Source organism: Balaenoptera borealis (genome assembly GCF_965194805.1).
Source record: "Balaenoptera borealis genome assembly, chromosome: 18".
Classification (NCBI taxonomy): Eukaryota; Metazoa; Chordata; class Mammalia; order Artiodactyla; family Balaenopteridae; genus Balaenoptera; species Balaenoptera borealis.
The window spans coordinates 40953509-40975950 of NC_138877.1; the positions used below are offsets into that span (position 1 = coordinate 40953509).

General features: G+C 35.4%; 1 protein-coding gene across 9 annotated transcripts in view; it reads right to left on the reverse strand.

Moving 5' to 3' along the window:
- Window positions 1-22442, reverse strand: part of PCDH9 (protocadherin 9) — a 989134-nt gene that overhangs the window by 965774 nt on the left and 918 nt on the right. For all 9 annotated transcript variants that reach the window (XM_082365924.1, XM_082365921.1, XM_082365923.1 and 6 more), the window contains exon 2: window positions 18228-21398. In XM_082365924.1, the coding sequence (XP_082222050.1) occupies window positions 18228-21263 (3036 nt within the window). In that variant the 5' untranslated portion in view covers window positions 21264-21398. The remainder of the gene's footprint in view (window positions 1-18227; window positions 21399-22442) is intronic.

Genomic DNA, 22442 nt, shown 5'->3' on the forward strand with positions numbered 1-22442 from the left:
ATGTTTAAAAGCATGTTTTACATTTTTTAGTGATAATGACTAATCCTGTCACTCAATAGTTAGTTTCAATCACAATTCATTAAGATCAATGAATTTATTCTTTTTAATGTTAGCTTTTCCCCTATATAGGCTACTCTAACTCTGTTATGGTTTTCTAATGTTGCTTTTGTCTAAATTCCTAATGAATTTATTTCTCTTCCAGGCAAAACATTGGAAGGCACAGTCTACACAAGTTCATTAATCTACAAGCATCCAATTCCAAATCAGATGCCGGTAGGCATCATCTCTTTGTCCTTTTACAATAGAGAACTGATTTGATTAATCATATAGCTGTGATACACTGTATTGTCCCCAGAATGGCTGACTCTGACAAAGCTCCATAAACACACGGGATTTTAAACCTTGGCCTGTCCAGCTTCTCACCTTGTCAGAGATTGCTTACATCTCATTCCACCAATCACTGCCCAAAATAGCTAAAATGCCTCTTATGCAAAAATCACAGGGTATTCATTTGACACTCATCTATTTCTTTTATATTATTTTAAATTCTTTATAATTTGCTGTCACCTGCACTGTGACATTAAATAGTCTTGCGATTTTTTAAATAACCTACATATGACCTTACATCCAGGGAATAAATATCTAGAAAACAGATCATGTCCATATACTCATACGGTTAAGGAAGGCATCTTTGTTGCTGTATACTCAGGATGTGAGCATTGGATGAAGCTGCTTAAAATGAAAAACAAAAAAAATGTCTTGTGGCCAACATGTGGCATCTCTGCAAATATACCTCCTCCATCTATATCAACTTCCCAAACTTGCAAAGTAACTTCTAAACCCATCCACCTACAGCATAAAGCAGCCTTTTTGTAATACTTCTACCAAAAACATGGATAGGATTGAGTTTTCCTAAAGTTTTTGATAAGATGAAAGAGTGTAATGCAGTAAATAGTGATAAATGCAAGCAAATTTTGAGGTCCAGATATCATTGAGATATTACGGAAGCAAGTACTCCTAGGCTTCTCTCCAGGTTTCAGAATCATCCTTGTAGGGCTGTTTCTGCAGTGTTCTGGAGAAAATGTGGTAGGCTGTGCTATGGCAATACATAGTTCTAGTTTATATTCCTCTAAGCAAATACCACTTGTCGTTTGACATTCAGGTGGCATATTTGGGGGCTACTTCAGCTAATTTGAAATTCAATCCTTTTATTCCCAAACTTGATTTTCCTTCAGATGGACAGTTCTGATTATTTACATTTTTCTTCAACTTAACTCTATTTTGTCTTTGAATGAACAGGTTACTAATAAAATCGTTGAGTATTATTCGATTTAATTAGCTTTTCTAAAACTTATCCTAAGAACAAATGATACCATCAATCAAAATTACCAGTGTCTGACTTCAAAAAAATTGTATTTACACATTATCCCCAAACTATGTATAATTCTCCAATATTCACAAAAGTTGAAATACTAAATTCATCTTAATGTCTTACTACAGAAAAAAATCAAACATAATTAAAGTAATATTACTGATAAAAATATAGTAGCTACATACTATTTTAAATGGACAGTTTTCTAATCAAACTCTAAGCACTAATAATCTTCTTGAGATTTTATAGTTCTTCTGTTTTGTGATTTCTGATTTAGGAGGAAAAAGTTAATTTTCTAGTTCAGAAGGGGAAAATTAATCGTCAGAGACCTCAAAGAAGATAATGGCAACAGTCTGTTCTCAATACTAATGCAAGAGAGTGATAACATACATCTTGCAAACAATGAGAATACTGCAAATCGTTCATTGTCGGGAGAGACTGAACCATATGATTTACTTTGTAATTGTTTTTCTTGAGCCAATGTTAACATTGATTTGCACTGTTTGAACATATATCAACTGATGATAGAAAGAAGTAGGCCAGACGCATGTTGGGTGGTAAGAGGAAACCTGCCAAAGAGTGATGTTTCCCTAAGTAATTAACAAAAGCTGTAGTTTAAATTTTAATAATAGAAATTTTAAAATGGCTGAATCCAATGATCTATTTTTCAGATGAGAAAATTGAATTCTCAAGATGCTAAGTGAAATTTTAGCAAAGTATAACTGGTTTAGAATAGGTATTATTGTTGCCAAAAATTAGAAAATAACGTGTATCAAAGTTTTGAATATAGGAAAATCTAAATATTTATTTAAATTAACCACTAGTGGTTTATTTTCTTTGGTAAAGCAATGCATAGTTACTTATAAAAATCATAATAAGCAAGGAATTAAAACTACATAATAACACCAAGTTAAATGTCATTGTCATTGTGAGTAATGGTGAGAGTGCCACATTTCTGATTTTATGTAGAAGTTGGTTAACACAGACAGGATAATCCTCATGTGATTTCCACACCATCCTTTATTTAAATGTATCTGTGTTACTAAGCGTAATCTAACCTGTTGTTTGGTTCTAAATTAGCTTTCCAAATTGTCCATATTTTCACATTATTGAAAAGTGAATTACATTTATTTTCATGACTGGTCATATAATACATTTATAATTTCCAAAAAATGTTTATGCTTTAATCAATAAGTTTAATTAACAAGAGCTATTACACACCTTATTCCTGAGGTCTATATATTTTACCAGGTTTCAATTTTGTAGTTCATGTATATTACAGTAATTACTTGGAGACAGTTGCCTAAATATCCACAGAACAGTTGGAAAGATCTTTTTGGAGTTAGGCACCAGCTTGATGGTTATCACTGAAGCCTATCTACAATTAAAATAGTACATTTTCTGGCAGTAAGAATTTATCTTAAAAATACATTTGCACAAAAATGTGCAAATATGTGCAAAAACAAAGATTTTTTTCTCGAATATTTTGTTGAAACTTTGAAACAACTTGCTCATATAAACATTCACCCATATGTAAATTAGTGTTTTAGAAATGATTAAGTTAAAAATAAAAATACTGTCTTGCCTGAAACGTAAAGCGCAATTATGACATTTTCTTCTATGATTAAAGAAAACCAAAATTTCAGGATATGAATGTTTCTTAATTTAAGAAAAAAGTTTATATAACAAAGGTCTCTATTTTCAAATTTATGTCATTGCATCCATTCTTTTAAATATTGTGATAAATATTCATAAGAAAATGGACTTGTCCAATTCAGAACCATCTGGAGGTAAAAGCCAATTAAACCAAACATTTATTCTAGCTAGAGTTTAACATCTATGTTCCATGTGTATGTTAGGCTTATGTCTTTTTGAAGGGCTAAGGCTGAACATTCTTTTGCAGAATATCATGACTCAAAATATCTGTTTCAAAATGGATCCCTATGAAACTCCATTTTTAGAGAACACTGTCCTTTTTAACCCGAGTTATTATTCAACATTATCAATGTGTGCCATGTTTTTAAAGTGATTTTTAAATATAGCAAATATGCTAATCTCATATAGTTACAAAAATGAAGTTTTACTTGCAACCATATTTTATTAACACCTTTGCCTGTAGAAGAAGTGTGATTTTAAGGATGAAAAGTGTATTTCCCTCTAAATTAACCAAAGCATAAATTTAAACTTGGCATTCTTATAATTAGAGTAATAGATCTTAGAATTTTATTACCCTACTGAAAGATCAAGTCTCCAGCACTAGTTAAAAATAAGACTTTAAAAAATATATTTCAGGGAAATGATGACATCAATTTAAAACTGAGAGAGAGAACTCATATATATATATATTTTTTAAATAAGGGAATTCCAAGGAAAAAAATGTATTGTGCTTAAGACCACTGGAATCTTTTAAAGCAAAGACAATGTCTTATTCATTAAAAAAAAAAAAAAAATCCCATTGTCTAACACTATTCCTAGATCACAGCTGTTACTCAATAGATGTCTGTTGAATAACAGAATTAATGAAAAATAAAAGAGATTAATTTGCGTATATATCAGTGGATCACATCACAGTACTTTGGCAGCAGAAAAGTTTCATAGTTCTATAAGGCAGAATTAAAAAAGAATACACATTTTAAAGCTATAATATATAATTCTGGAATAAGTTTTAGTATCCATTAAGGAAAATATAATATAGTTCAGTGTTCTAGTGATAAGGTTGGATATTGTCTAGTTGTCAGGCTTATGCCTGAATAAGATAAGTGCTCAGCAGGCAGAAAAAGTCCTTCGCATTGCTAAATGAGAAAATCAAGTGAGCCCTGATCACATAAAGAAAGATGTGAATGATGCAAGAAACATAATTCTCCTCATAGAATAAAGTATTTAGTCATTATCTGAACTGGAATTTACATAAAATTCCTGGGATACACATTCACCTCTCCATTCTAAGAGTTAACAGAATAGATCATTGATAGGGACAACATAAAATGGTGGTCATCTTAATTTAAGTTTAGCTATATATATGTAGTAAACACGTATATACACTTGATGCCATGAGAAAGCTAAATATCTCAAAAAAACTATGAACCCAAATACTTAAAGCCTGATTCTTGCCATTTAAAATGTGTCTAACACCCTCATTTTGCCTGATTATCTCCTGTTTGACCCTGTGGTGGGATTAACTAGAATTTATTAAACACCTACTATATGCCATGCTATCATGCTATAATTCTTACGACAACTCCATGAGGTCTGATACCCAAGGTAACATCCACCCTATGTCCCCACCCTGTTCTGTACCCCAATACTGTACGATGGACATCACATCTTAGCATAAAACAGGCAGTGGTTTAAAGGAAATCATGCCACTTTGCCATGCATTCTCTGTTAGATTAAATTTTTCCAAGAACAAAGAGTGAGTTTTCTTATCATTGCTTGTTTTGTTTTAAAGTCCTTTCTACCTATTGAGCCACTGTCTATAACTAAAACAAAAGACTGATCCAAAAACAATCAAACAGCACTGAGAGGGTCGTAAAGGTCAACAAGAACTTAAAATTTTAATTTTTACGATCTAAGTCACAGCAAGGCCAATTGAAATTTGACTGTATCTACTTTCTATTTAGTTGATAAAGTTAACTAAATGAGTAACAAATCCCCACTACATTCTGCTCCAAATCCAAATCATTAACTTTATCTTGATGATTTCACCAATTCCAACATAAAGCAATGATTTTGGCCTCAGGATATTAAGAAAAATTATTTTTTCAGGTACTATTATTTGTGTAATATTTTTATTTGTTGGGTCTCATTTATGTTATAGTGTCACATACATACTCAAACATTATAAACTTGCATATTAAGACATTGAAATCTTACTTATAGGAACTTCCCTGGTGGCATAGTGGTTAAGAATCCGCCTGACAATGCAAGTGACATGAGTTTGAGCCCTGGTCTGGGAAGATCCCACATGCTGCAGAGCAACTAAGCCCGTGCGCCACAAGTACTGAGCCTGCGCTCTGGAGCCCGCGAGCCACAACTACTGAAGCCCACGCGCCTAGACCCCGTGTTCCCCAGCAAACAGCACGGAACCTAGAGCCCGTGCTCCGCAACAAAGAGAAGCCACCGCAATGAGAAGCCTGTGCACCGCAACGAAGAGTAGACCCTGCTCGCTGCAACTAGAGAAAGCCAGTGTGCACCAATGAAGACCCAACGCAGCCAAAAATAAATACACTAATTAATTTTTAAAAAATCTTACTTATAAATGAATATATATTAATTTAGAATCAGAGAAATAGTAAAAAAAAAAAACAAAAAACTATTGATTATTGTGCTTCTGGCATAAATTTGATGAATCCCAGAAATATGATCCATATACTCCAAGGCATTTTAACTGGTATGATTATACCATGGATGCCATTACTTCAACAGAGATGCTTTCTAGTCTACGGAATAATTGGAAGCAAAACCCAGCAGGTTTCAAATGGCTCCAGCTGTGTTAAGTACTGACTGTGAAACAGATTCCCTCTCTTGTATGTTGTTTTGTAACAGGAGTGATGTATAAGGTGAAAATCCCCAGATGGGTAGAGTTCCTATGGGTAATTCATGGGGAAGTAAATTAATAACAAAAACTAAAAGAAGCAAGATAATTTTAAAACACAACATGCAAATGAAAATGGTGAAATACACAAAATGAAAGATGAAGCAATTATACAAATATGAAACAATAGGGAGTAAGATCAAAAGAAAATATAACATCCTATCTGCTGTTCACTGATGCTGTTACAAAGATCAACTTTTCATAAATCCTAGATAACTCAAAAACAGTGTTTTAAATGTAAAACAGATGAACAGAGATAACTTGCTTTTTAAAAAGATATAAAACTCAGTTATACATACATATAATAGTTTGCATTATATATATATATAACTGAATCACTTTGCTGTATGCCAGAAACTAACACAACATTGTAAATCAACTATACTTCAATAAAATAAAATTTTAAAAAAGATACAAAACTTAAATTCAAGAAAACCACCAAAAACAAAACTTAGAGAACATGTATTAAATGAAATTGGGCACCTCTGTCAGTGGTAAGTTGGTATCCTTGGAAAAAATAGACGAAAAATAGGTAGGTTTTTGGAGTGTCTGCCTACCATGGGCCAGAAATCTACATGCACCCATGTATGCACTCAGTTTAATAACAACATTATGGATTAGGCCTGATTACATCCATTTTACAGACTAGGAAAGCAAGGAACGGTACATTCAAATGATGTATCCTATGTGACACAGTTTTTAAAATAGCAGTTCGCCAAGTCATTTTTTTTTTTTTTACTTCAAATATCAAACTACTTTTTGTAGTAATCTCAGTTTTTTTCACATGGAAAAGGAATTAAATAGGCCAAATATTCTCAAAGGTCCATTTTGAGTCTTGAGAAACTATTCTGTGAATTCTATTGGACACTAAATTTATCTTTCTAAAATTAATATAGTAGCTAGACACCACTTACTATTCAATTATTATTTTGCTGCTTTTTATAGGATTCATATGTGATTCTATGGTGTCGTCTGGAGGGATCAAAAGTCTATTAAGTGAACTTTAATGATGACTTTTTTTTCTCCTCCAAAACACACTGTCTCTGTTAAGCAGATATCAAAGTGAATCTATTGATCATTGTTTAGAAGTAATCACTCAATTATCTAAGTAATCAAAGGTTTAAATAAAAATTTTGGATGAGGAGTCTTGGAAGAAAAGAAATCTGATCCTGTTTATGTTCACTCTTTCCCTTCTTATTCTATCCTAACATGAATAAAGATGTTATGATGGGCAGACACAGTGGTGTGGAAGAAGTGAGGGAGAAAACGGAAACCACAGATATCTCTAATTAAGTGATACGAGAGTGTGCTCATGTACATTAGAATCAGCGGGTTTTTAACACTCTGCTTCTCTCTCTCTCTCTCTCTCTCATACAAATGCAGAAATCACTAGTGAGTCAAGACACTGATAAAACATATAAAGGTGTTAATTATATTTCACTGTTTACAAAAATCAAAAAGTCAAAATGCAGAGTCTAAGAATGCTTACACTTGCTCATCTATAGGATGAGGTTAGGTTAGTTGGTCTTCACCAGACCTCCAGAAATATGAATGGAGGTGTCTAGGGAGATCAAAATTTCTTAGATTAGAGACTATGGGGACTCCTCAGCCACCAAAAAAAACCCCAAAACCCAAAAACCCCTTAAACCTAACTAGAGAGTTTGTCATCAAGTCCCAGCTGTTGCAGAGGAAAATAGGGACAGTAGCTGAAACCAGACAATCAAACCCTCCCCATATATACTTTTTGTTTAGGCCTCGTCGTCATATGCTTACCACAGTTTAATCTTATGGTCTAGAATTAGTTTACTGGGAGGTATTGCAGGAAGAACAATTTTGGGTGCAATGAATTGCCTTGTATTGATAATGTGGGTTTTTAAATAAATGAGTTGCAATCCTTTCCAACAAAAATAATGTCCCTAATAAAGAAAATGTTTCAAACTTATATCTGGCCTAAAAATAGTGTTTTTCAAGTAAAAGTAGGCACATATGAGGAAGAAATACCAGTGCAGAGGTAAGGTTCTAGACTGGAAATAAATGCTTTAGCCATGTGACTTGAAAAAAACACATTTTCTGTCTCTCAATGTCTATATAAGTTGAATAAGAATGGTAATATCTTCTTTCTGTAGTTGTTATAGAGATTATCAATGGAAATATGCATATATAAGGCATGATTCCAATATCAGCTGATCACTCTCATTAGGTCAACATTTACTGAATGACTACGAAGTTCACTCTTTTAGGAGTTGTTGTAAGTTTAGTCTTAGAAATACAAAGGTAAGTAAGACATTGTCTCTACTTTGAGGGACTTTCTTATATTCTCCTTAATTATTAAGCTTTAAGTTATGATATACCAGTATTTTATTAACTTAGTTGTCATTTGAGACTGAAAGATCATGAGGAACCCGGGTTGTGTTTTGAACGATCCTGAATATACACCTGGGGTTGACACTGCATGGCTGGAGAGGCTGCTCAGCCCCGCCAATAACAGATGGTCCTGCAGGAATAGTTTAAACCCTGAGGAGTGTTGCTCCCAGTATCATCCAGAAGTCAATAACCCTTAGCTAAAGCAGAATTTAATTGTCTAAAACAGAGACTTTAGGTGTCAAAATGATTCTGCTTAATTATTACCATGTTTAAAAATCAATCAGTGAATTCAGCATAGTTTGCCATCACTGCTTGGCAGATTTTGGGGTCAAGACCGTGAATGAAAATGAGTTCATGTCAAACTAAAATATCCTAAAGATTTAGGATATCCTAAAGATATCCTAAAAGATCTGTTTTTATTATGGTTTAATGTAATTTTGATACTCATTTCAGTGTGTAGCAAAAAAAGTATTTTCATAAAAATTCTGACATCTTTTTTTACATTGGAAATTTGAACACATTGAAACATTATTAATCTATACAGCTAAATTTATTATGATTTCTTAACTTTGAAAATGTTATCAGTATAAAAAACCCAATTTTGAAAATTGCAAAGGAAAAACATAAATAGAGATTTTCTGTTTCTAGGAAGAAAGGACACACTGTGGATGTTTTATTTGACCCTTTATGGATGTTCTAGAGAAAAATATTTCTGTTTGACTTTTTATTTTTTTGGAGGGAAGATACACAGAAATAAGTTGGTGTCATTGTCATTTAAAAATATATCCAGAAATTAAGAAAGCGGATGTATATGAGGTAACATAAGTGAACAAAGTCCGCCTAAAGAATGACAAGAAATGAAGCAAAGAAAAGCTGTCAGTACAGGTGTGTTCACAGCTGACAAACAAGGAAGGTTATTGTGATTCTAGGCTTCCAGTGTGAAAATCGGTTCAAAGGCATGAATATATGACACAGGCGGGCATCAACTCACAACTCAGAACTCACTCCACTTTGTCTCCATTTGTCACTTGCACCCCCTACAAGAACTCTCCTGAGAATCCTACTTAGCTGTGTATTTGAAAGTCCTCAGCATGAAGCTGCTACCACATGGAGGCACAGGTTGGCTGCAACCTCCAAATCCAAAAAAGCACTAGCATTTTTTTCCTCAAGAAAAGATCTGCTAGGGAACTCCTGTCAGCAGAAGACACTGTCTTCCTAAAAAAGATACATCTTCATTATATATATCCTGTGTTTCCATGCTTCTCCTTCTTGGGGTTTACTTAATGAGGAAAAAAACCTCATTTACTGAATTGCAGTTGTCTTGAACAAAAACTGTTTTCGTTTTCAAAATCAATCATCTGTGATGATTCTCAGCAAGTCCACAGTACCTACTGTGGTCTGCACATGAATTATATATATGTTTTCCAGTACGCAAAAATATAGGATTTGTAAAATCTTTAAAAAATAGGCATGGCTATTTCCTCTGATTTTATATATAACAGGATCTGTCAAAGACATTAAGCATTGAAGAACTGTGAGGCATTTTACTGAACCCTGTCATGAAAGTAAATATATTGAAACCCATGTATGTCTGGAATGAGTCGCTGTGCTCCAAATACACACTGTTTACAAATGGAGCAAAGGTGAATTCTAAAAATACAGTTTGAGAAATGATTCAATAGCAATTCCTTTGAGGATCAAAGCACTCACTTAGTAGCCAGCCCTCTTCATTATGGTAATGCTACAGTTTTATAGATACCTAGGGTTATAATCTGATTTATGTTTAGAGGAGAGTATATACACACAATTGAGAGATTCTTGTAGGAGAGGTGAAGGCCACACCATGGACAGAGGTACCACAAGTAAGTATGAGAGGGCCTGCAACATCTATCTTGAATAACTAGAATCATCCAAGAGCAAATCTGTCCATTCTAAGGCATATATTTGAGATTTTATTCTTTCAGACACATCCAATGTTTCTGCATTTGGAAAAAATAGGCAAGACTAATTCCCTAGGGTATAAATCACTCTAATGTGGAAGGGAATGTGTTAGCTAGTTGTATTACAAAGCCTTTACTTCATATTTAATAGGCACCGGCAATACCAGCATTATACAAAGCTCTCTACTTTGCAAATCTTTAAAACTCCACTTAATTTTCAGCACTGATTTCCTGCAATCTAAGAGCTTATGAAGGGTTCACTGTGTTCATACCGATGTATGCAAAATGTGCCAGAACTTCCCTGTCTGTGATGGCATTCATTTGGAGGTGAATCCCAAATTTCTATCACTGGCATGCTTATTTCCGACTAAAATAAATATTCTTTGAATGAAAGCTGAAGATTAGGAGGAAAAAAAGGAGGCAAAGTAACTAGCATTGGAAGAGATATATGCAAATATCAGCTCAATGACAATTCTTCATACCATTTACAATTGAAGCTTAAAGACCCAAATACTCTGCAATCCATTAGTTTCTCAATATCCTGGAAGGGATTAGAGTATTTCTTAACTGCTAACAGACTGAAAAAGGCCAGAGCGTGGATATTAACAAAGCTGCATAATACTAAAATGTAGAGATGGTCAGATAGAAAGATAAACTAAGGAAGAATGTTAAAATACAAGATATTATACAAACATGGTAAAACTGAACCAATTTCCATTCCTTCCTGCAGCCTACATAATTAAACATCTACATAATTTTTTTTTATTAACAAATATTTATTGAGTATATATGGTGCACTGCTGTAAAGTGAATGGTGTTCTTTTTTTAATTAATTTATTTTATTTATTTTATTTTTGGCTACACTGGGTCTTTGTTGCTGAACCCGGGATTTTCTCTAGTTGAGGCGAGCGGGGGCTACTCTTTGCTGCGGTGCACGGGTTTCTCATTGCAGTGGCTTCTCCTGTTGTGGAGCACGGGCTCTAGGCGTGCGGGCTCTAGAGCGCAGGCTCAGCAGCTGTGGCACACAGACCTAGTTGCTCCACGGCATGTGGGATCATCCTGGACCAGGGCTCGAACCCGTGTCCCCTGCATTGGCAGGCGGATTCTTAATCACTGCACCACCAGGGAAGCCCCCAACATCTACATAAATTGAGTGGTGAGGCTATAGTATACTCCTTTCAAGAACAGATAAGTTAATTTCATATATTTTCTCAAGGAATTCCGGGATAATTAGTGTAAAATGACTAGAAAGAATCAATCAAATATGCTTCACAGATCTTGCCTGTGCATGTATCTTCACCACTCACAGCTGTAGAGGTGGTCCCAAGTCCATCATTTTAAATGTGATGTGTGCATATAGCACTGTAATCAATCAAACCACTAAAGATAGGGGGGAAATATTTTCACGTGCCATTTAAATAATGGATAAGTATGTAAAAACAAATCCTTAATGAATGACTTCAAGTTCTGAATGCTTTAACATTATATATTATGGCTCAGAAAATTCCAATTCTGCCACTATTCTTTTCTATAGGCAACAAACTGCCTATAGGACAACAGTATGAGTGAGAGAGATTACATATGGATTGTTTTCCCAGTTTATTCCTGCCATCATTCTTTACGGTTAAAGAATGGGTAGAACTTATTTATGAACTTCACATTTTAATGAATCTTGACTTAGGGAAAAAAAGAATATAAATCAAAACCAAAATGTCAATCATGGTAATATATCTTTCTTGTTCTATGTTTCTGATGACTGACAGCCCAATAGGTTTGTATCAAACAAAGGCAAAAAGCATGTGTTCCTTTCCAAATGAAATGTTGGACAGATTTAACAGCTATCTGAAATAACTCATGAAATCTTAAACAGTGAAGTATATTTCCTTTTGTAATTGAGACGTCATATTTCTACATTTGGATTTGCTTTTGTGATCCGATATAAATTTTAGGGGAGCTAACCTTTAAAAAGGTCATAACACATTAGCATTATTACTTATTGAACATGACTCCTATGCCTCTAGATACTTACAACTTTAAATTCTCACGAATACCTGGTCTGTGATTAGTGTCATATTTCAACAAACCTGATATAAATTTTAGGGCTCTGGTATGTAATAAATTCTGAGAAATATATTAAACATAAAATCAGCTGTCAAGAAAGCAAAAACTTAAAAATACACATAAAACAATTCTTGCTTAGTTTCCAACTACATGAAATATATGATATTAACTGATTTGTTAATATTACCAAGAGACGAATTTATAGTTTCAATAGAGGGTCCCCTTCAAGAAAACACCAGACTAAATTCAGAGAAAACTTACTGCAAGGATTTTAAGTGAAAGTGTAAACAATCCACAGTTTTCTTTCTTTAGCATGCATGCAAGCTAAGAGCTCAACTCTGACAAAATCAAACTGAGAAAGTACTAAAAATGAGCCATGCAGTTGACATGGTCTCGAATTCTGCAAACACTCAATCTGGTACTGCTGGCCCAACACAAGCACTATAGCTTTTCCCATTTGGTGGATTTCTGCATTACCCCACTCCCCAACCCGCAAAATTTAGAAATCAATCTAAATAACATATTAAAAATAATTGTGAAAACAGAGCTTATAAGAAGATAATTTAAAGGTTTCATTTTCCTACCTCAGTACTGTCATGTAAAATAATGTAATGTGAAAAATAATTCATGAAGATGCCATTTCTAATATTTTGGGTGTAATTTACATACATCTCCTATATGTCAATAAGAAAATGAAACTTTAAGAGTCAAAATAATTCAGAACTGGTTATAAGGAAATCTGATTTTAGATCTGAGCTTTTGTATTAAGTCCAAATTCTGTTTTACTATTTCATGTATTATATTTTAATTTGTGCTATTATGAGAAGATAAATTTTAGCTTGAAATATTTAACTAATAAGACTATGCATACACCATAAGAATATAACACATTAGTACAAAGACAATATTTACAAGGTAATTTTAATGATGCCAAAGCCTGTTCTGTGACAACATGAGTATGACTCATCTGAAGCTAAGGGAACATCAGTTTATGGTGTTGCTTATATATAGAATTCATTGCAACAAAATTTTAAAAATAAGATAATAGAATATTTTAACTACTGAAATTATTTTCTCTATGTTAACAAATGTTCAGTAATCAGTAGACATGTCCATGCCCAATACAGTGGTAACTTTTTACTTTTATTCTCCTTAAGGTTATTAGCAACAAAGGCTAAAGTGTAACTTGAATTTTATACCTTAGGTGTATCAAACTGAAAAAAAATATAAAATATTTGTCTCACAAAACCAAGAGGAAAGGTAGCCAGGCTGAATGGATGGCCCATAGTCATTTCAAATTCCTGAATGAATATCCAGGGGGTCTGGGTATCTATTAATTTCATGACATAGATCACTTAGCAAAGGCGTAGAAACAAAAATCACAACTGATAACATTTTAAATATAATTTGCATCTTGAGGAGCAATTTTTTCCATATGCCACCTATGTTCATCCCTCACAGTATACTGCAAAATTTAACAGTTTAAAATATCTTAAAGTTTTTGCTAGCTTCACATTAGTTAACATTTGCTCCCTTCACTTTCAATTTATTTTTCTTTCTTACTGTTCTAAATAGAAATTCTATGACTATCTTGTGCATTTTACATGACATAACAGCATTTCAGTAACAGCTGCAGTGGGATTCTCAAAAATGAAAAGTAATCATAAAAGTAATATAGTGTCTCTGAATGATTGGGAATAAACTAATTCCCTTTATGCTATAAAAGTATATGTATACACTTGAGTATGGCATGCAAACACGTTTTCAATATATAATTTCTTCAATATATACACAAATGTATATAGGAGCAAATACTCTAGATTGTGAAAAGTTAAAGTAAGGATGTTTAAGCTCTAAAATAAGCATTTCATTTAGAAAATTAGACGTAACTGTTTACCCTGAACCAAACTCACAGTACTATTACAGATTGCTTTATTACCGTAAGAAGTTGTCAAATGTAAATAGGTCACTTTTTTAATTCTTTAACATTTTCATTTATACCCCTGCCAAAAGCACAATGGGGCCAAGAAAATTAATTCCCCAAATGCTGTCAACCAGGCTGGGAAACAGCAATAAACAGCTAACTGTAAAGCTTCCAGCTACAATAAAACTGCTGTCAATAAGAGCTGAGAGTTGGAGTATGCAAAAACAGGTCCTCTGGAAATGATAAACTGAAAGGGAAAGGGGCTGACATTTCTGGTCCCAATATGCTGAGGCAGTGGGTCTCAAAGTGTGGTCCCTGGACTAACAGCATCTGTATCACCTAGGATCTTGTCAGCAATGCAAATTTTCAGGCTTGACCCTAGTGATACTGGACCATAACCTCTGGGATTGGGGACCAACAACCCATGTTTTAAGAAACATTCCAAATGATTCTGAGACACCTTACAATTTGAGAACTTAATGTTATCTTTTAAAAATCATATTCATTAAGAAGATATTTTCCTTTTAGAGAAAATATACCAATGAGCTTTATCATTTAAAGCCCTACTGGAAATGATAATGTTGTCATCTTCTCAACCTTATAACAGTGAACTTTGTTTATTTATGAATAAATATCAAGATATAATCTAGCTCTTTCAAAAAGGGACATTTAAATATACCAATGAGCTTTATCATTTAAAGCCCTATTGGAAATGATAATGTTGTCATCTTCTCAACCTTTATAACAGTGAACTTTGTTTATTTATGAATAAATATCAAGATATAATCTAGCTCTTTCAAAAAGGGACATTTCATTCAATCTGTGAATACTAAGGGTACTTCCCAAAATTCATAAAAAAATAATTTGTGGAAGATTCAGTGACAGATTTGTTATATTCAAGGAAAATGAAAGTTTAGTAAAACAGAGTGGTTGAGGAATGTGGTTTATGATTGTTTTATATCATATGAGGGAAAACAGCAGGGGAAAAAAGGACAGACAAAATAAGAATCAATGCACTACAATCAAACTCATGGTGTAAATGTCAGACATTATGTTTTCATTGCACAGACAATACAAACTCATGATATTTAAGTTTGGTAACCCTTTGCTCAAGAATCTTGCATTTTACCCCACACATCAACTAGCACCATAAAGTGAAAAGGTGTTTCTGTTAACAGCAATCTTTGCCCACTCAATTAAAAATCTTCACAGATTATATCTTAGTTTATAAATTCCTTTGACAGCTTTTGTTGTAATAAACCTTACTTTTTCAAAATTGTGTTGCTTCAGGAGCACATTTTGTATTTACGTGAAGCCACTAGTTGAAGTGAAGGAGCTAAAAAAAAGAATTTTTACTTTTTAGCTTAACTAGAACATCTTTAATAACAGCCATATAGTTCAGTGAAAAAATAATTTAAAGGATAGTATATATATGTGTGTTCTTCATTCATAGAAAATATGCCTCTTTCATAGTAAAATTGTACACATTGCTATCACCATCACCTGTCCTTACTTCCAGAAGTATTCCTTTTCTACAACATTGCAATTTTTCTTTCTCAGCATGAAAACTTCTAAAAGGTGTAAGTAAGCAAAGCCATTTCAGTAGCTCTTTACCATAATAGTGAATTATAGCTAATTTGAACATTGAAATGCCTACAAGGAGAACAGCACGGTAACACATGGTCTCAAGGAATGTCTAAAATGCACTTTAGTTCCAGTTAGAGAATTACTCAGCATCTTATTTCAAAGATTACATCATACAAACAAATTTCCTATGACTGACTAAGCCTCGACAAAAGATCTTTCCCATACTTTGCTGAAATGCACTTAACGTTTATGTCACTGTACTATATATAGATTCAACTTTGGGGAAGAAGTCAGAAAAAGTGGGTCTGTACATAAATGCTCATAATACCCACCACACATAATATGAAAAGAAAGATGACGACGTGGGAATAATATCAGCATGTGTCTTTGGAAAACAAATTTCAGATTTTATATGAAAAGTTTTAAATCGTGTTATATTTTTCAAGATATTATGCAAATCATAAAATATCAGTATTTTGAGTGACTTTCCCATTAAAAGCAAATAATAAAAAGCCATGTTTTCTTTTCATTAAAATAGCAACTTTATATTTAAATCCACTTAGTTTCAAAAATTACTTTTCTCATCATGATTAACTATTTACCAACATTTATAAACCTCTACTAAACTCAGATATTTTCTTAACTTTAAAACATCAAACCTCTTTTAAAAAGCTCATGAAGTTAACATGAAAATAACTCATTCCAAATTCTATGTATATCCAATAACTTCATATTCTCCTCTAGAACCTCCAAACTGACTTATTTTAATTCCTTTCATCCTGTGCATTCAAGCTCTTGTACATTCTAAATGCTCTAGATATTTAATCTTTTAAGAAATGTAGATTTTAGTTGTAAAATCGTAGGAGTTATACTTAATGTTCTGAAAGAATCTCTGTGATTCACTGCCAAAATTATTTTAATAAATATCTTACTACCATGAAACCTTAAAGTCACTGCAGAGCAACAAACATTGGATGGTGAGAGACAGAGTTTCAATAGACCATTCTCACCCGTCCCACCACCACAGGAAAAAAAGAAGAAAAACTCTTGACTTTTCAAATACTAAGCAATGACTGCCAATACTATCCTGAAAATTTATTTTGCTTTACTTGATTCTCTAAAATCTGTATGTTCCTTATTTTTAACAAATTCAGATGGGTCATCACCATAGGTGGACTCAATACCAACAAAGATAGAACTTGGATTACAAAATCCTAGAAAGTTGGTGTGTGAGAGCTGATCACAAAAGAGCAAGCAAATGAACTGACATGCTAGTTGCTCCAGAGCAACTATCATTAAATAAAAGGTATCTTTGGCTATAGTACCAGCTTGATCTTTCCCTCTCCCTTTCCTTGCTACTGTGGGATTGGCAGCTGGCCAGCACAAGGGACATGATACCCTAGTGCCATCTACAGGCTATTATTGACACTCAAATTTCATGGCAACAGACAAGCACCAGTGAAATAAATTAGACAGCGCTGCATTTAAATCTTTATTAACAAGGAATTATTAGACCTAAGAAAAACTAATTCTGGATTTGGTTGAAATATGAGTTTCTCAGCCTCTTAATCCCTCTTCATATGGCATATTTCACAGTTTAAAATGAGTTATGACAGATCACTTATGCATTACCAAGATGAGAGAATATTTACAATGGATTCATTCTTTTCTGTATAAATCAGTTCTATTAGGGAGAAAGTATTCCTTCTTCTTTTATTTTTTTTATTTTTTGAAAGGGGACTTTGGCCATTGTGGACAATCTGCAATCCTTTCTATTCAACCCCCAATTTACTATATTACAGTAAAATCATCTGAAATTAAAGAGAAGACTTCCTATATGGCTTAGTTGCAATCTATCAACAATCATGTGCTTCACAGTTGATATACATTTAATATTCTACTATCTTTTTTAGAGACTAAAAAAAAATTAACCCCTTTAGCAACCACAGCTGTAACATAATTATAGTCACACCTTCAAACATCATTTAAAACCTGAGATTTGAAGGTGACTTTTGAGATCAAACGGTAATGTGAAAATCTTGAAGCAGTCAATTTGGAAACCCCAGGAGCAGAATTTGGCCTATCAGGACAGGTTTTCTTCCTCAGCAAACGTTATCTTGGGACATTTTGGAATAATTTCCTCTTTTCATCTTTTGCCATTTGAAGGAAACTGGGAGTTTAAATAACTCTCAGAACTCAGAAATTTCAAAGCTGTTCTAAAAATTCTTGACTGAGCCCCAGAGGAATAGAAAAGGGGTCAAGTTTTTTTTCCCCTCTATAACTAAGCTAAAGTTAGACCAAAACAAGAGACACACTGGCACGTTAATACTGGTTGACTGGGCACTTGTATGCAGTACTTATAGACCAGTAAAAGTGCTCATTTACCTGTCTGGTGTGTAAGGGGCCCTTTGTCTTGAAGCCTCCTTGGGAACTGCACTCTGAGGCACTGAAGTGATCTGAACTAGTGGAAGAGCGTTTGGAAAGGGTGTCACAACCCCCGACAAAGGTGTTGTCCAACGGGAGCTCCTGGATCACGTGATGCTTTTTCACGGAAACCGGAGTGTCTGGTTTAAGATGGAAAGCGGGCTGTGGAGAAGCGGATTTGTAGTGCTTGGCCAGGTCAGGGCTGTTCGGCTTGAAGGTGGTTGGAGGTGCCGGACCCCAGTCAAATCTACCTATGCTTTGCTCCTCCAGCTCAGCCGGCAGGCTTATTGTCCCATTGATGGGTTCGTGAACTGCATCATCGGGTTTGGACTCTTCGATGGTAACAAAGTTCAAAAGAGAGCTCTTGGGAGACTTTCTTTTCTTCCTTTTCTTTTTCTTGTTTTGTTTGTTCTCCTGGTTTGGGGACATCCATTCGGCACCTTGCTTGCTTCTCTGAGCTGCTTTGAATCTTGATGCATGGCGACAGCGCACCAGAACGGTGACGAAGATCACGACGATGACCACCATGGCACCTGCAACAATGGCGATCATGATGGTGAGATAGTCCTCGTTTTGATAGGGTTGGCTGCTATCGCCTATGTTCCTGTCCAATGGGGTCTCCATAGTCCTGCGAATCAAGTCATAGATATAGGAGGCATTGCCAGCAGTGTCATTAACATAAAGAAAAACAAGCACAAGCGTGTGCAGAGACTTAGGGTATCCCAGGTCACTTATGTTGACCACCAATCGGTGCAAGCCCACATCAGTAGGTGCTGGTTTTTCTTCCAGAGTGATGTTACCTGTTACTGGATCAATCCGAAACAGGCCTTTGTTGTTCCCACTCACAATTGTATACTTAAGTTCAGCATTCATCCCAGTGTCAATATCCACGGCAAAAACTTCTGCTATCACGGAGCCAGGAATGGCTGAGAGAGGCACCAACTTAAAAGAAGTATTAGAAGGTGGCGAAATGACAACTGGACTATTGTCATTGACATCCATGACATTTATAGTTACTTTTGCAGTAGAGGAACGGGGTGGTTGCCCCCCATCAGTGGCTTTGACATCGAAAGTGTAGGAACTCTGCTGCTCTCTGTCAAATGAGACATTTGACTTTATGACTCCAGAATAGGGATCCAACACAAAATTATCATTGTCATTTAGAATGGAAAGAGTCACAGCTTTATTCTCTCCAGCATCTGCATCTGTCACTGTGATTACCCCCACAGTACTATACTTTGGCAGATTCTCAGACACAAAAAATTGAAAATGATTATGAGTAAACTTGGGGCTATTGTCATTTTCATCCAGAACAGTAACTATCACAGCCGCTTGGCTTTGGAGGGGAGGGGTCCCATTGTCCCTGGCAGTTACTGTAAAAATGAATCTTTCTTGTTCTTCTCTGTCAAAGACTCTGGAGGCTGTCAAAACTCCTGTCTTTCGGTCCAGATCAAAGAAGGAGGCATTCGGTCCAAGCTGATAAACAATATCTGCATTTTTCCCACTGTCTTCATCTGTGGCACTAATAGTTGTTAAGTACAACCCACGACGGTTGTTTTCAGTAACTGACAGCTCAATTACAGGCTGGTTGAAAATTGGTGGGTTGTCATTTTCGTCCTCAAGCTTAACCCTTACCAGAGCAGTCTGATTTAAACTGGGCTTCCCAGAATCAGAGGCAACAATTTTAAAGCTGAATTCTTTGGTGCCCTCATAGTCCAACAAAGAGGACGTCTCTAACAAATATTGGTTGTCGTATACTGCCTTCAAATGAAACGGGACCTCTCTTTCAATAAAACAGATCACTTTGCCATTCACATCTGTGTCCTTATCTGAAACTGTAATTAGGGCAATCTTTGTATTGACAGGATCTTTCTCAGACAAATACACTGTGCCATTGATGGGACTTATAATGTACCTGAGGTCTATGTTTGGAGGGTTATCATTTACATCAGTGACATTGATGGTAACCGTTGCTCGAGCGGGAGTGGAGCTGCCATCACTAGCCAGCACTGTCACTTTGTGAATGGCTGTCTCCTCTCGATCTAAGGACCTCTGAACTGTAATCAACCCAGTAGTATTATTTAAAGCAAAGAGTCTTTTGGTTGCAGGGGCGACCTGGGCACCAAAAACGTACCGGATTTCAGCATTACTGCCTATATCTGCATCAGTGGCATGGAGCTGAATTACAGAGGTGCCTACGGGAGCATTCTCTGGAATATGCACCTCCACTTGACCCTCTTTAAACACTGGCCTGTTGTCATTTACATCACTTACTGTGACCTGCAGTATGGCTGTGCTGGATTTCTGTGGAGTGCCTCCATCCTCTACTTTGATTTTCATCACATAGGTATCTTTCTGTTCTCTGTCCAAGTTTTGCTGAACAATCAATTGCGGCCACTTCTCTCCTTCCGGAGTTTCCACGATATCCAGTCCAAAAACACTCTGCCCATTTAACAATTCATAATGCTGTACACCATTGAAGCCTGTGTCAGGATCTGTTGCTGATGGAATTGGAAAGCGACTGTTGATCAAAGTGTTTTCTGGGATGGAAATATTGATGACAGGAGATGGAAACATGGGGGCATTATCATTGGTATCCTTGACAATTATTTTAATTTTGATCAGCCTGAAAAAATCATTGGGGAGGATCACCACCTCAAGTTCAAAGAAACACTCATTCTCCTCATCGTAAGAGGCTCCAGCACAGAGTTTTTCTCTGTCTATTCTATTGGAGGTTGTGAAAATTTCGCCAGTGCTACTAGATACTTTCACCAAAGGGGCATCCCCAGCTTTAGAAACCAGTCTGTAGACAAGGCTGGCGCTGGTCCCTGTGGCAGCATTGATGTGAGAAATGTTCAGATCCTTTGGTATGTTTCCTATGGGCACATTTTCAGGCAATTCCTCTCTAATAGTGTAAATAAGTTCTTGAGCTATTGCGGAATCCAGCCTTAAACAGGCAATCAGAGCAGCCAACAGGTAAAAATCCCTCAGGTCCATGATAATGTATTTATTTTCTTTTCCTGGATTTTAGGGTTTAAAGGTTTCCACTGAGGAATGATGCACGAATTGCAAGAGGAAGCGTGCATGGGCTGGAGGATGCATTACATCTCATGACTTATTTGGAGACAGCCACTGTCAACACAATCATATAGACAACATTATTCTTCAGTAAACAAAAGCACACAGTCACGAAATATCACAACACATTTCCCCGCTGCATATTAGTAAACATGGCAGTTTGTTCTGCCACTGTTTGCAACTTAACTCTGTGGATAAAAATACAAAATATCCCCTGCTTGTTGCATTTGCCCAGAGAAAATGAAATTATCTACTTTTGAATTAAAGACAGCTGCTATTTTTACCTGTATTCACTCACACTGTTTTCAGGACACTGTTTAATTCAAAACATGCGTTCTTGTTCTCCTCTTCCCCTCCACCACCACCATGCCCCCACCTCCCCTTCTCCCTCCGTCCGCCCCCCCCCCTCCCCGTCTTACCCGCCTCCTGGCTTCTAACCCACCTCCCTTAGTTTTTTTGGGAGCCAGTGAAAAACACTAACTATTTAGCTATGGTTCCTGCTAACTGCTTTCTCACATGTCATACGTGATGTGTTTTCTTCTCTGCCACATTGAGTCATCTCTTTCTTATAAAAAGACTATCTTTTTTCTTTCCTCCCAGTTCTTCAACTGCCTTCTAAATACAATTTTACTGGGAAGCAAGCATCCGGACATGCTGCTGCAGCGTCAGAAGCAAGTCTCTGGCCACTGTATAACCTCATTGCCTAAAAGCACAATACCAAGACCTTCAGTTTCTAACCCAGACCTTGCTCTCATTTCTCCATGTTGCCAAATTATCACCATTAGAATTAAGAAACACATTAAAACTTTTAGAATATATATAATAACATAGGATTCCTTATCCTAGAGGTGGAAGAGAGTGCCAAGATATAAGTGAAACGCAGCTAACATTTCCATGTAACAGCACAATATTTTCTACTGAGCATAAAAGGGGGGGGAAAATGCAGTTTCTTAACCCCGATCTCCGGTTGTAGTATTAGTAACATCTGCCACACGTAAATACTGCAACTCAATAACGCAGGTAAAAAGCCTTCTGCTTAGATGCCCTCCTAACTGCAATTTAAACGGGTGCAAGGCTCCAGGCAGCTACCTACTTGAG